At 37.3% G+C, this 16,023-nt stretch overlaps 2 protein-coding genes across 5 annotated transcripts; both read left to right on the top strand.

Annotated features, from left to right (window-relative positions):
• The first annotated feature begins 517 nt into the window (after window positions 1-517).
• LOC306878918 (zinc finger Ran-binding domain-containing protein 2-like) lies at window positions 518-7,908 on the top strand. Of its 4 annotated transcripts, XM_079431522.1 has the most exons (11): window positions 518-707; window positions 914-983; window positions 1,547-1,599; window positions 1,738-1,846; window positions 4,694-4,776; window positions 4,886-4,962; window positions 5,082-5,231; window positions 5,459-5,595; window positions 5,961-6,020; window positions 6,535-6,687; window positions 6,901-7,908. In XM_079431522.1, the coding sequence occupies exons 2-11, from the start codon at window positions 928-930 to the stop codon at window positions 6,953-6,955; spliced, it is 933 nt and encodes a 310-aa protein (XP_079287648.1). In that variant the 5' UTR covers window positions 518-707; window positions 914-927; the 3' UTR covers window positions 6,956-7,908. The 4 variants fall into 4 exon arrangements, with proteins under 4 accessions (XP_079287648.1, XP_079287647.1, XP_079287649.1 ...); XM_079431521.1 differs by lacking the exon at window positions 518-707 and having other exon boundaries at window positions 710-983; XM_079431523.1 differs by lacking the exon at window positions 518-707 and having other exon boundaries at window positions 710-983; window positions 6,541-6,687.
• Window positions 7,909-8,837: 929 nt separating this feature from the next.
• Window positions 8,838-11,093, top strand: LOC306878850 (prostaglandin E2 receptor EP3 subtype-like; the record flags this gene model as incomplete). Its single annotated transcript, XM_079431413.1, has 2 exons — window positions 8,838-9,692; window positions 10,737-11,093. The coding sequence occupies 2 exons, from the start codon at window positions 8,838-8,840 to the stop codon at window positions 11,091-11,093; spliced, it is 1,212 nt and encodes a 403-aa protein (XP_079287539.1).
• Window positions 11,094-16,023: the final 4,930 nt, after the last annotated feature.

Here is a 16,023-nt window from a genome sequence, read left to right on the forward strand (position 1 = left end):
TTCTTATGGCATTGAATTAAAAAACACATATATATATGTCCAATTATGAGAATTACTGAGAATAATATCTAAATAGCTTTTATTTAGGCCTTTTTATAGTAGTTTATGTCGTCGTTGTAATTAGTCTTTGGTTTTACTTGATTGATTGATTGATTGATTGATTGATTGATTGATTGATTGATTGATTGATTGATTGATTGATACTTTATTGATCCCCAAGGGGAAATTCAGGTATCCAGTAGCAACATTAAAACAGACAACAAAACATTAAAAAAGATTACAGAGGTAATAGAGATACTGTAAAGATGATCTTAAAGATCTGTAAAGCATGTGCATACAGAATAATAGGCTTTATAGCCTACTGCATTTTCATTATACTGCATTTGGGCAAAATATTATGTCTTGTTTGTTATTATATTGACTTATTTTATTATTATTTGAAAAATAAATGAAATGATCCAGGGAAATAAAATGAATGTGTTTTTTCTGCTTTCATCATCTGTTTGAATTGTCACACGTAGTTTAGATAAATTGAATTCATTTAGAAATCAATTCAATTAGTTTTCACTGCACGTATGTAATGATAACTGGAGCTAGTACTGCTGCACGTCAAATTTGTCGCTGTGGTTCAAAACCTAGCGAGCCACCTATCTAGACAGCATCACTCGACGTCTGGATTCCGCGTATCATGTGCTAAACTGGCCTAGGTAGGGAGCTGGTTAGATAATGAGACGCAACCCGTGTGTCTTTCAGTGTAGCGCACATATTCCTGCATACGCTCTTTCACACTCTGTAAAGTGTTGGTTTTGCCGTACTTTTAGGTTCAAACGCTAGTATTGGTGTAATAAATAACTTACATATCAATACTCATAAAGAGTTCTTCATTTCTCCGGCTGAATTGTGGCGGGGGCAGCTGAGAAGACGAACATGTCGGGGAAGAGTTTTCGTGTTAGCGACGGAGACTGGATTTGTCCTGATAAAAAGTAAGACTCGCTGTATAATGTTTTACTTAAAAGCCCAATAATTAATATAAGCATGTATCTGCATTACTTAGGAGGTAAACCCTCTGGGGGGGGAAATCATGTTGGCTGAGAGAAGATCACACGTTTCTGTTAGCATAGCATTTGTTAGCTTTAGCACACGGCTATAGTGTGTGAATGGGCCTGTAACCGCTATTAAACGCGTTCATTTCATTTTCCTTAACCAAATTAAACGTTATATTCATTTCTTTCCGTTGTAGCACTGGTAATCAAAGTATTTTAAATTACACTCTCATAAGTCTTAGGTTAAGCGAGTAACGTTAACTAGTCAGTAGCTCTGTGCACGAGTCTGCTAAATCCAGATTGCTAACTAACTTCACTAGTAGTTGCAATGCCTTTGGCTTGTGCTATGTGAAATGTTTGTGTGGGGGTGGGAAATCTATATATTATTCATCTGTTTCAGTGTTTGCACTAATGGTCAGTGAGTTGGCCTGTTTTTTGTGTGCACGAGTGTTGAATGACGCTTATAATGTCTAGAGACCTAACCAGTTGTGCCTTTGTAATAGGTGTGGAAATGTCAACTTTGCCCGAAGAACGAGTTGTAACAGATGTGGCAGGGGTAAGTGGGTTACAGTTGTTTGTCATTGCGTTTTGTATAATAGGGGTGTGTCACAAAAAGTAGTATCAGTACATGCACCATGCTTACAGTATTTTTTCATGATATGTCTAAACTAATTAGCCAATTTTCTTTAAACAGAAAAGGCAACTGAAGCAAAGATTATGAAAGCAGGGGGAACAGAGATTGGAAAGACCCTGGCTGAGAAGAGCAGAGGTCTCTTCAGTGCCAACGATTGGCAGTGCAAAACGTGGGTATTGCTATAAAATCACACGTCGAATGTGCATTATAAATACATTAAAAATTCTTAATATCACAAGAAGTATCTGTTGAATACAGCGTCAGGAAGTGCAATGTTTCAGCCATTCTTACCCTTCTGCATCGACAGTATTTCTTCTACATGCGTTTCAGTGACATTAAAGAGAACCATTCCTTCCGACTTCTTCATATTTTACTTCTCATTTGAATCCCACACTGTTCCACCTGCTTAATGGAGCAGAATAAATGTACAACGTGTAATGATATCCTGTCATGGAAAGCAATGAATGGGGTCGGTTCAGTTGAAAATTTTGAAGTAAAAAAAATAAGTGACACGTCACAAAGCTTTTTGAGCAGTGCTGCTTATAATTCAACCGCTTTTTCCTATTTAGCATAAATTGCTAAATTGTGGTTTTGGCAGGCCTGGTTCTAAAGCTCCATCCCTAAGAAATCATTTTCTCCACTAGAGAAATCAAACCAAATTCTTCCTTTATGTGCATCTGGGAAACTTGTACCTGTGAAGGGCCAGTCACCCGACACTTTTTGTTCCATTGACTTCCATTCGTAGACTTGCGAATGCAGGCGACAGGAAACACAAGCTCATGTGAATATCACTGAATACCAAAGTTCAAGTTTGGTGAACCAATAGAAAATTACATCTTTGCAGTACTGTGGACTAGATTGCACATTTTTACGTTTTGGATGTATTATATGTTGAATGAGTCATCTTTCTAAAAAGACGCAAATGAGTATGATGTCATATTACAAGGCAGTGTCCATAACAATTTTGCATGCTCAGTCTAGTGTGACCGCAGTTCATTAACACAAAGTCATGCATTCAATTTGGATACAACACGGAAGAAGCCTGAACAAAATAAAAAGAATTATATTATGAACAATACGCCCAAGTAACAACATTTGAATTCAAAATTAAAAGTATTCATTTATTTCACATGTATGCATTGTATCACAACTAAATGTTTTGTTACATAAAGCAAACTGTGAAAGTTGATTAGTTAGTAATTAGAGTATTTACAGAGTGTTAACTTTTAGTTTTAGTTACTTTTTCTTATTTGTAAGTCGCTTTGGATAAAAGCATCTGCTAAATGACTTAAAGTAAAGTAATTAGTCTACACCATCCTATACAGGCTCGCTGAGCTTTATATTTGGATTACAGATGTACAGGTACATCTCAATAAATTTGAATATCGTGAAAAAGGTCAATATTTTATGTTACTCATTTCAGAAAGTGAAACCCGTATATTATATAGATTCGTTACACATAGAGTGAAATATTTCAAGCCTTTATTTCTTGAAATTTTGATGTTTATGGCTTACAGATAATGAAAACCCAAAATTCAGTGTCTCAGAAAATTAGAATATTACATAAGATCAATAAAAAAAGGATATTTTAAACAAATGTCAGGCTTCTGAAAAGTATGTTCATTTCTATGCACTCAATACTTGGTTGGGCCTCCTTTTTCATGAATTACTGCATCAATGCGGCGTGGCATGGAGGCAATCAGCCTGTGGCTCTGCTCAGGTGTAACGGAAGCCCAGGTTGCTTTGATAGCGGCCTTCAGGTCATCTGCTTTGTTGGGTCTGGTGTCTCTCATCTACCTCTTGACAGTACACCATAGATTCTCTATAGGGTTCAGGTCAGGCAAGTTTGCTGGCCAATCAAGCACAGTAACACCATGGTCATTGAACCAGCTTTTGGTACATTTGGCAAGTCCTGCTGGAAAATTAAATCAGCATATCCATAAAGCTTGGAGAAGGAAGCATGAAGTGCTCTAAAATTTCCTGGTCGATGGCTGCGTTGACTGTGGACTTCAGAAAACACAGTGGACCAACACCAGCAGATGACATGGCAGCCCAAATCATCACTGACTGTGGAAACTTCACACTGGACTTCAAGCAATGTGGATTCTGTGCCTCTCCACTCTTCCTTGATTTCCAAATGAAATGCAAAATTTAAATTTATCTGAAAAGAGGACTTTGGACCACTGCACAACAGTCCAGTTCTTTTTCTCCACAACCCAGGTAAGATGCTTCTGACGTTGTCTCTGGTTCAGAAGTGGCTTGGTAGCACTTTTCCTGAAGACGTCTGAGCGTGGTGACTCTTGATGCACTGACTCCAGCTTCAGTCCACTCCTTGTGAAGCTCTTCCAAGTGTTTAAATCAGCTTTGCTTGACAGTATTCTCAAGCTTGCGGTCATCCCTGTTGCTTGTGCACCTTTTCCTACCCAAATTCTTCCTTCCGGTCAACTTTGCATTTAATATACTTTGATACAGCACTCTGTGAACAGCCACTCCTTTCAGTAATGACCCTCTGTGACTTACCCTCTTTGTGGAGGGTGTCAATGATAGTCTTCTGGATCATTGCCAAGTCAGCAGTCTTCTCCATTATTGTGGTTTCAAAGAACGAGAGAGACCCTGAATTTATACTGTAGAGATGGTCGTTTAATGAAACTCAAATGTAAATATTCTAATATTTTGAGATACTGATTTTTGATTTTCATGAGCTGTACGCTGTAATCATCAAAATTAAAACAAAAAAAATGTTTTTACATGTAATGAATCTAAAATGGACAAGAATGGATTTTTTTTTTTCTTTTTTTTTTTTCTGTTTCTTTAGGTTGATCACCCATTTTCTTGTTTAGTTCTGAAGGGAGATTCAGACTAAAAGAAGGCCAATCAATAGTTCATACCACTATTGAGAGTTGGGCCGCTCTTGTAAATAACCCAAAGGCCCTCTTCTCATTCTCTTGCTTATGAATTTAAGACCCTAATATACCAGTGTTATTAATAGCTGTACTTGTTTTTGCTTTAAATCTAGGTGTGGCAATGTAAACTGGGCCAGAAGATCAGAGTGCAACATGTGTAACACCCCTAAATATGCCAAATTAGAGGAAAGGACAGGTATAGCTTTGCCTTTGTTCAAAATGGAACGTTAGCATGAACTTTTTTGCATACTGACTGCAACCTTATGAGTCTTTGTTTAATGTCATATGCTTGATGCATGTAACAGGATATGGTGGAGGGTTCAATGAGAGAGAAAATTTAGTCTACAATGAGCGAGAGGAGTCTGATGGCGAGTATGATGAGGTTAGTGGGAATTCTTTTTATTTATTTATTTTAAGTACACTGATGACATTTTCACAATGCGTATAGTTTACTAACATATAAACTTAATTTTTTTAAAAATTTGTTGGTCTTCTGGACAGTTTGGGCGCATAAAAAAGAAGTATCGTGGAAAAAGCAATAAGGACATTGAAAAGAAAGAGGAACCAAAAAAAAAGGATGATAATGATGAAGACAATGATGACGATGATGATGATGATGAAGATGGAGATCTTTCAAAATACAAACTTGATGTAAGAGATTTTATTCTTTAGTTCAGTGTTAGTGGTCCGCTAATTTGTTGCTGTTTGAAACTTTTGACCACACTGTTGTTTGTAAAATTACTGCAATAGTCACTCATAAAGAATGGATTTGAAAAATCACAATAGGGTGCAATGTAAAAATAATATTTGGAGCTTTAGCTGATATATGAACCTACCAACACATTTTTTTAATGTGCTTTTGATCTTAATCCTGTTAGGATGATGACGATGAAGAAGATGTGGCAGATTTGTCCAAGTATGATTTGGATGCTAGTGATGAAAAGAAAGCGAGTCGCTCCGGCTCCTCACAGTCATCATCTCGCTCATCCAGTTCAAGTTCCCGGTCTAGGTCCAGGTAAAAGGGTACAGGTCAAGGGTAACTCCAGGCAAATGTCAGTATCAGCTCAAATCTTTATTCAAATCTCATCGGATAATTCTGTTTTAATGTTTAATTTATTTTTCTTTCCCTCTTTGCCTCATTTTTTAATTGCCTTTTTGAATGACATGATAGTATAAAACTTGATGGTCATTACTGTTCAATATATTTATTAGTAATTCATGCATCAACAAGTGTTTTAAAGCCTTTTTAAAAAAAAGCCAAAGCTGATCTTTTTAACACTTATTTTTCTTGGGTTTTCAACAGAGGATCTTTAACTTTCTTGGAAAAATTGGAAATTTGTGTGTTTTTGTTTTTTTGTTGTTGATGTCGGTGTTTTGCAGATCCCGGTCCAGGAGCTCATCCAGTTCCAGATCTCGCTCTCGCTCCAGGTCCAATTCCAGGTGAATGAGGTCACATGCACTCTCCAGGAGAGAGCGTGTGTATAAACAACCAGTGGTTGTTGTAGTGAACTCTTTGTCGTTCAGAGTCTGAACAGAAGTCGACTTTTGATCACCATAAAACAAATGAATTCTAAAATGAGGGTGCTGTGTGGAGCAATGAGATTTAGCTTAATCTCTTTGGGAATGTTTGACTTTTTGTTCTCAGCAAAGGTGTCAAGAACTTTTTTTTGCTTGTTAAAAAAAAAAAATCTCAATTTATCTGGTAACACTGTGACATCTATCAGGCAATTAGGGCTGTAAGTTGTACTGATTCCCTCTGATGGGTTCAGCTTTGATCTTCTGAAATTTCAGTTGGTCAGACCTGCAGTTTTGGTCTTTCAAAGAAGTTTTAGTATTTAGAGATGTTGGGGGATGTTTCCCTCCCATTTCAGTCCCTTTGATAATGTGATTTATAGTATTCGGTGAAATTATATTTGTTGACCTCATGGGAATGCTTATTTATCCCCTTTGAAAGATCCAGCTCCAGATCAGGAAAGGGCTCTGCTTCCTCAAAGAAGAGGTCTCGCTCCCCTTCGTCATCGCCCGTGGGAGGCCAGAAGAGGAGTCGCTCCAGGTCCTCCTCTGGTGGCCGCAAAAAAAGACGCGCACGATCGCACTCGTCTGAAAGGTTTGGTGTAACACATGGTGTCCTGGATACCAGGCGTACTTCTGCATTATACACAGGGCTCAGTGAAATAGCAGTACATTTTTTAAACAATGTGGCAAAATTGCGCTTTTCTCGGTACAATAAATTTTTTATGCTTTGTTTTGATTTCAAGAACCAAATCACTTAATCGGTCATGGTTTTTCTCTTTGTCTCTTTTTTTCTATCTCTTTGTAGGCGCAGAGGCTCATCTGGATCATCCCACTCTGGCTCAAGCTCAAAACAGAAATGATTAACAAAAGAAACAAATCTTTCTAAAACTGTATATTTTCTTTTTTTGGTTGTTTTTTGTTTCTTTCAAACTCCAGTGTTTTGGGCTATTGCAACTACCCAACTGTTTGAATTCACATTGATTTCAATGGAAGAAAATACTTGCGCACCTGTTCTCACAACCTCCTCTCAAACGTTTTCTGCCTTTTTTTTTTTTTTTTTCTTTTTTTTTTTTTTTTAAACATTTAGCCAAATCTCTTCAATAGTATAACTCGAGGTGTAAAGTCTGTAGTGTCATTGGGTATATAGAGAAATAACATCGAGTCTGTGACTATAAATGCAGCATATCTTCTGGAGATCAACCATTTTGTTGGGAAATTATGCAAATTATATTGCAAAAGTAGTTTTATTCATCCATTGTCAGACATTGCCGTCAGAATAACCAGTTCATTAGCAAAACATTTATATTGATTTAAAAAGTACTCAGATGCTGGTTTTATAGTTATCTTACATGAAACTCCTCACAACAAATGTTGATGGCTTAAACATTGCTTAACCACCTCAGCAATGCCAGCATCTCATAGAGAGCTTTTCCTCTGAGGCGTAACATTGCCTTGTCTAATTGTGTGCGTTAAAGGTAAGTATTTTTTTTTTCTATACTATCTAGATATTTCTTTTCTTTTGGCAAGATGGATGAAATGTGAAATTTTTGTGTGTTCTTTTTGTCAGGTTTTTTTGTTTGTTCTTAATTTTATGATCTATCATTTGTGGATCTAAGAAACTGTAGATCAACTCAAGTGGACAAACTCAAATTACTAATAACAAATGACTGGTTTGGTTTTCTCGTCTGTGTCAAATCAAATTTGGAACATGTGAAATAATCACTCTCCCTCTTATGAAATATGAAAATGTTTTACTGTAAAATTAAATTCACATAACTGTAACCAACATAAATAAATACTTGTTAATCTGAAACCTTTGTATTGTTTTTATCTTTCCATGTTACTGCATTGGGTGATGTCTTGCTTAAGATCCTTTTCCCCAAAATATATTCTCCTCATTGAATTAACTCTTCCTTTTTATTAAACTAAGACTCTATTTTTTACATTAAGCAAACCCTATAAAGACTGATGTTTTTAATGATCCCACTCTGCTTCTTGTGGAGAACTCCAGTAATGATACTCGTCTACTTTATAGAATAACATTTTATTTGTCGTTTATGAATTATTAACCATTGCTGATGGACAAAAATACACCTGCACTGCGGACACTAATAATAGTTTTATAAAGATCGTTTTTCGTGCGCTAGGTGGCACTTGTTGCGTTCAAATTCATCTGCGAACTGGTGGATTAACTCAATAAAACATGAACCGTTATTATTTATCCCTTGTTTGAATAGTTGCCTATATGACCAAAATCATTAGTGTTTTAATACGTTAAGCCATAGTTTAGTTAATCCTAAAATGTATTTGAAAAAGTATACCTGCTGAAAGATTTCGTAGGCATAGGACTTTTACGCACTCTCGCAACAACGATTGTTACAAACTACATCTGGTCAGAAGTGTCCTTTTTGACAATTCCTAGTCATACTGAAACGAGTGTGCTCTATTCGCTTGGGAATGAAAGTCGTACTATTTTCCGTATAGCAGAGAAAATAAAGAACTAAACATTTATCTGCATAAAACAATATTTTTCCTTTGCGTTGAAGTAAAGATATACTTTTTGTATCTTGCACTATTTTTCAGTTGTCTGAGCATGTCCATAAGGGTCCCTCCTCCTCTGTGTTCATAGCGCGCTCTCGGACAGCCGAGCGTACAAAGTGAGACAGAAGTCAAGCGGACTTCACTGAGGACTCCACCTGTTTCAGAGGCTGCTGTGGCCATGAACAATCTTCCTGAAAAAGGATGACATCTAAATGTCAGTCTTCAGATGTCCTGCCGCAAAACCTGACTGCTGGAACCATTATGTGGGAGTCGAACCTCTCCAAATCTTCACAGGACGACACTGGCAAGAGCGCCAGCTGTGGCTCTGTGTCCGTGTTTTTTCCCATCACTATGATGATCACTGGAATGGTTGGAAACTCTCTCGCGATGCTGCTAGTTTATAGTGCATACAGAAAAAAGGAAAATAAAAGGAAGAAATCGTTTCTACTTTGCATCGGCTCGTTGGCGTTAACTGATCTTTTCGGCCAGCTGCTCACAAGTCCGATTGTCATTTCGGTGTACAGAGCAGATCTGAAATGGAAACGCGTGGACCCTTCGGGAACTCTGTGCGCTTTCTTTGGGGTATGCATGACCACTTTTGGCTTGTGTCCACTCTTTTTAGCCAGTGCCATGGCCATTGAGAGGGCCTTGGCCATCACTGCTCCTCACTGGTACTCACATTACATGAACACTAACGTGACCAAGCAGGTTCTGGTCATCATCTGGTGCCTGGTTATGCTTTTTGCCTTATTGCCCATTGCTGGGGTTGGGAAGTATACTTTGCAGTGGCCAGGCACTTGGTGCTTTATAAGTACAGGTGACAAGAACGTAACGGGAAATACATTTTTTGCCACGACTTTTGCGGCATTGGGGATATTTTCTTTGCTGGTCACGTTGTCGTGTAATGTTGTGACCATCCGTGCTTTGGTTACACGTTGCAGAACGAAGGCAACCTCGACCCAGTCATCCAAGCAATGGGAGAGGTTAACAACAGAGACTGTTATTCAGTTGATGGGCATTATGTGTGTGCTGTTGATATGCTGGTCACCTCTACTGGTATGTATCATATCAGCTTTTGCCAGATACACTTACTTGTAGATGAAAGCATGCATGGTATCATTCCTGCTCAAACCTAAGTGTGCCCAGCTACAAAATGCTGCTATTTGTATTGGATTAAACAGAATATATGAATTCCTATGTAAAGGTGAACTCCACAGGCCAAGTGTTTTACTTGTACTGTACATGTTGGTGGGGCACTACTTGTTATATTTTCATGTTTTTGAGCAGTTATTTGAGATTAGTTACTGTTTACACTGGGATTTTTCCCTAGACTCTATCCAAAAAAGACTATTTTGTCAGTCTTGAGTCTTGTCCTTTCTTCCCAGTTATGTCATTTCAAAACTAGGCCCACGTGGAATATCCAAATTCATATTCTCTGACTGTGTGTGTGTGTGTGTGTGGGGGTGTGGGGGTGTGGGGGTGTGGGGGGGGGGGGGGGGGTCACCAAGAATTTTGTGGATTGGGTTGAAAATATTTATGTTATTTATGATAACGATACATAGCAGATATTTATATTCTATACAAGTTTGCATAAATAAATTGGAAAAAATTACATCACCAAAAATTAGTAATCAGTCATTTTAAGCATTAACATTATCAGGCTAGAGTTAGGCTAGAGTATGAAAAATGGAAATTCATTTTGATATCTAAAGATAAAATGTAACAGTTATTAAATTGTGATTTTAAATATTAGGTGCTATATGATGACAAAGGTAATCTAAATATAGAAATAGTGGAAATGCAAAATGCACAATTACTTGTCCAGTTTTAGTTAATACATATCCAGTATAAACTGATGTCAATGTACTAAACATGATTTAATATAGCATTGCCTGGAACTGAGAGTCAAGAACTTTTACTGGTAGCTAGCAAAAACATTCTGAAATTAGCCAGAATTTAAAAAAAAAAAAAAACTGCTGTTTAGAATTATACAGAAATCTGCTGAGAAGGTCTATAAGCACATGTATATTTTTCTTAATTTTAAAGGAAACAATATTCATATAATATAGCCATTGTGGTGTGTCTCCTCCCATTCTGCAGGTCCTTATGTTGAAGATGATCTCTACCCACACATCCTCACATCAGTGCAATTCTGCTGCTGTATCTCTCTCATCCCAGGACTTACAGGTGGACTGTAACTTCTTTCTCACAGCCATACGTCTGGCCTCGCTCAATCAGATTCTGGATCCATGGGTTTACCTGCTCCTGAGAGAGATTCTCCTGAGGAAGTTCTGCCAGATGGCCAGCGCTGTATCTAAGTGCTCACTGGATGTGCAGAAGGAAACTCAGTGTCCTCTAGATGCTCTAAATAAAAAGGCCATTCAGAATGATAATGTTAACAAACAGTCCCTGAACATGGAGAACAGTAACTTAAATGGGGGAAATGAGGAACAGTGACTTGATGTTGGTACAGAATTTTTCAAAATGAGGATAAAATGGCAGAGAACTGGAAATCTTCCAGATGTATTTGTGGATTGTTGTATTGATATAGGGTGATGTCAGCATGCTACCACGCAAATGCGTCACTCGTGTGTTGTTGTCACAGTCAAAGAGATTTTGTTCATGGTTACTCAGCAAGCTTTGAAATGCAACAAAATGGCAAGACCTTAAAATAATTACATATGCAGGGTTTCCCACTTTCATGGAATAATTTGAAAATATTACGCGTTACAAATGGAAACAAATTATTCAAAATATGTGGGAATCCTGCATATACAACAGCAATATTAGCTAATTAGATTTGGATAAGCAAAAGCGAAATCATAAACTGATGTTTGCCAGCTCCCATGGAGACTGATTATTTTAAACTACATTCAGTGTCGGTACTATATAGCGAAATCCTTTTATTCACCTGCCAACTGAAAGAAAAAAAATGAAGTAATATTTCTTCATGCTAATTTATGATCTGTTATGTAACATTTCATAGCTGTTTATTGTGCAGTAAAGCACTGAATTGTCTCAAATACGTTTCTCTAAAGTGCTCATCCTCATGGCTCATTTTTAAACCTCTCATAAACTCTAAAATTCTCTTTAAGCTTATTGTGTGCATTTCTCAATGCAAAGCCTGCAGAGCTCTTCTTGATGCTGATAACTGTAACTTTGGGGACATTTAATTGAATTCCATGCTTGAGTTTTTCAGTTGGATTCCTGAGGGAAGTACATGTTAAAGTGCAAACTAATTTAATAGATTAGTGAGATACTTTCTGGCCTTGGAACAGTCCATTCAGAGTGTTCATTTTAATAGCCAATTTCTGACACACCGAGTGCCTCAAGGTGCTACATCTTTGTATGTGCAATATTCTTGATCATATCAATTGCCATCATAAACCAAAAGACTTTAAAATTCGAACTAAAGGCAATTTCAACAGATGATGATTAGTCATTCATGGAAATTGCTTTTTTTTATACCAGTTGTTGTCAGAAGCCATTAAAGCTTTGTTCTTATTTTGCATCATTTTAGTGGTAAATTTGAGGTCAGATATGAGTATGAGTTTGAAATATTTAATGACTGGCGCAGCTGTTTCATATTATTCTTGGCTGATAAGACTGCATGCAGTAATTTATGTTTGGTGAATTTTAATTGAACATACATAAATTATTGGCAAGGATGATTAAAGTTGTGCTTCTAAATGGGCCCTTCAGTTGCACATCTGTAATTATGCATCTTACTATGTGTGACTGAACATCATCTTAGCATATTATATGTTTGCACTGTGCAGTTGGTTATTGTCTTAGAGAGAACCCATGGATCATCATTTATGCTAAACTGCAGGTTATATTCATGGCACTCTGCGAATACGTTTGGGATTTACTATATATTAGAAGGAAAAGGTGAATTGTATTTATAATTTCTTTTTGAAAATACTCTCAAAAAAACCAGCTTAAATCTCCATGGCACTAAAAAATGTTTATGCCAATGTTTTTACACCCTGCCAATTAAAATAAAATGAGCGAGGAAGACGCAAAAGCAGTGTCTAGGAAAAAGGGAACAGGCAATGTAATGTATTTTCCTGGAGGTCAGAGCTTTATGAAATCGGTGGATGTGAAAAGGTGCCATGACCAGTAAATACATTTGGAAGATTGCATAAGGGAGTTAAAAAATTCTAGTTTTCTGTTTTCACCAAAAAGGGCTTTTTGCAAATCCAAATAATAACCTCAGAGAAACATCAGAGAAAACTGTGATTTCTGATTGCTCTGGAAATTTTGGTATTTGTGAAAGTGCACAGTTGTCAGTGGGAACGGGAATACTTTTGTAAATGGATTTAACATTTGACATATGCTCTCAGGCAGCGATTATAGAGTAAAATTAATGAAACTGACATGGGACTTAATTAATAGTGAAATGAATGTGGCTCAGGCTGCACTGTCAGATACCTAGTCATGCTTAACTTGCTGTTGTCTGCTTGGGTAGCTGCTGAATAGGGCAATGGAAAATAGAATGATTGCATAATACTTCTTTGCCAAATTAAAAGTTCCAGTGTCAACGGTGCATTGAGCTGATAAAGAACATCTGACTTGTGACCATTTCAGTGTATGAATGTGACTGATTCCTATTTAGTCCAGTGGTACAGTGGTACAGTCTACACTAAAGCTGTTCAGAGCATTGTATTTATGTTGCCAAAGGCATCTTATTTGAGTTTCTTTCATATAGAAAGGATTATTCATTATATTTTTCTCTCATCATATACTCGCCCTTACAAACCCAGTTGGTTTTATTGTATGGACATTGTATGGACTACTTTCATGTTGCTTTCGAGTGTCTTTTGAAGCTCCAGTCACTCTTTGTAATTTCATGGAAAAAAACATCCATTCACCCATTTTCCAAACTGCTGCTGCTTTGTAGGGAGGGGAAAAATGTACCCATAAATGTGCCAGAGGAAAAAGAAAGTCATATGAGTTTGGAACTGAGTCTTTCTTGTTATTGTATTATTTAATGCAAAGACTTTCAAACATTTTTAATGTGCAATTAAATGCCAGTACTTCTTTAAGTGGAACTACAGAACATAATCATAATTCATATACAGGCAATAAGAGCTGCCAGGTAATATTTGCATGTGAAGCCACCAGCAAATCATTTTAAATCATAACCCACCTGTGAATGTCCTAATGCCAGATGCCAAATCACGGATGCCACGAAGTGTGGCAAGTCTGCATTACAAACAACAGGGTTTCATGAATGTATTTCAAGTTTTACATTTATTTATTGTGTAAGACAATGTGTACAGCTCTGGGACTCGCATTCACAGCTAGAGCTGTCATTAGGCTTGTATCAACAGATGGTCATGGTGCTGCTTGTGTGTTTTTGATAAGAAATGTTAGCATATGCTTGCAACTGTTTGGCATGTCTACTAACTGCTCTGATGTGCTTGCCTTGTAATGGTGCTTCTAAAGTGTGTCATTATTTGATTCTGTGCTGCTTGTGTTTTCCATTCACCGGGTTGGACTGTGTTTCATGCCATTATCATAATTTAATCTGGTAGGTGGTTGGGGTATACCAAAGTGCTTCTGTAATAGTAAGCGCCCCCATCCATATTTTTCACAAGTGGTTTGAAATGGTTGCCACATTTTCCATCGGTTTTGTTCAGGACATTGTTCAAATAATTGTGTTCTCATTATATAACTAATACATAACCAGTCACTGATTGTCAGTGGATACTTGAATTATCATAGTTGTTATTTGGCTAAAAGGGAGATGGCTTCTCGATTTACATATTAACATTAAAAAACATTGTAGATAAAAAATAAAAAATAAAGAACTCTGATTGAATTTATCAGTAGTGTCTAATTGAATGGAAAAGAAGGCAGGGTTTTAAGATGCATTTTAAGTTGACTGGCTCTTATTCCCCTTAAAGTATTGTACCAATGAGAGTTCATTTAAAAGGACCAAAACTCAGCATTTTGTCATAATTTACTCACCCTCATGTCTTTTTTTAAATCCTGCTAGATAATACCTAGCTGTTTCATGCAAGAAAGAAAATCATGTGGGTTTGTAAAGACATGAGGTTGTGGGAATTTTAATTTTTGGACAAACTATTACTTTTAATTAACATTACAAATAAAACAAGCACTTGTATATAGAGAATTAAATGAAAGTTGTATTTATATTCAGATCTCTGGCTTGAAGGCTTGCTTGAAACTGGGTTGAAGTCCATTGGTGGAGATTTCAAGGGGTCAAACAATTCCTTGACATTTTGTTCCCAGAGGTTCACAATCAGACAAAACTTGTTGATCATGTCATGACCACTATTTATGTAAACATATTGCCTGTGCTAACAATTGTTTGTGCAGGCACAGATATTTATGTCCTATTTATGCTTTGTTCTTTCTGGGGGTTTTTTCTTCTTAACTGTTTGCACTTGATGTGCTGAGAGCATTTTCCATTAATTACAGAATTGTGATCAGCTTTGTAATCAGAATCGTTGTCTTTTGTTTCAGTGTTAATGAGTTTGCCTTTGCTTCTGTAATTGAAAACACAAGACAACATGCTCTCTGGTCATCTAACAATCAATTAGCAATTGTTTAATTTGTTCACTGCAATCTGAAATTAAATTAAATTTAATGAGATTAAAGGGGTCTCATGGCTTGTTTCCATAAATAATAACATAATTTGGATGTGGGAAGTCGTGGCCTAATGGTTAGAGAGTCAGACTCGTAATCCAAAGGTGGGTTCAAGTCTCGGGCCGACAGGGATTGTAGGTGGGTGGAGTGAATGTCCAGCGCTCTCTCCACCCTCAATACCACGACTGAGGTGCCCTTGAGCAAGGCACCGAACCCCCAACTGCTCCCTAGGCGCCGCAGCATAGAAATGGCTGCCCACTGCTCCGGGTGTGTGTTCACGGTGTGTGTGTGTGTGTGTTCACTGCTGTGTGTGTGTGTGTGTGTTCACTGCTGTGTGTGTGCACTTTGGATGGGATAAATGCAGAGCACGAATTCCGAGTATGGGTCACCATACTTGGCCGTATGTCACTTCACTCACTTATAAGTATTGTTAACCTTCTCTCTAAAAGCAGTGTAGCTAATGTAAGAATTACAGAACCTGAGACACTTTGAACTTCTGAGATGGACAACACACACACAGTGCATTAACATACAGACATCTGTCTCCACATCCCACTGAGAGAAAATGTGGGGAAATGCCTCTCTCACATATGCATCAGTTCCTTTTCATCCCCTTCCTTCCCCTCACCCATCCTTCCCTTCACTCAGCTCACTCAGAATGGTCGATAGTAGAATATAATGTTCTACATGAATGCAAGTGATATTTACAGTCATGTTTGGTATCATTTGAATTGTCTCAGGGCATCTGATACAATAGTCTCATTCTTAC

Source organism: Barbus barbus (genome assembly GCF_936440315.1).
Source record: "Barbus barbus genome assembly, chromosome: 13".
Lineage (NCBI taxonomy): Eukaryota > Metazoa > Chordata > Actinopteri > Cypriniformes > Cyprinidae > Barbus > Barbus barbus.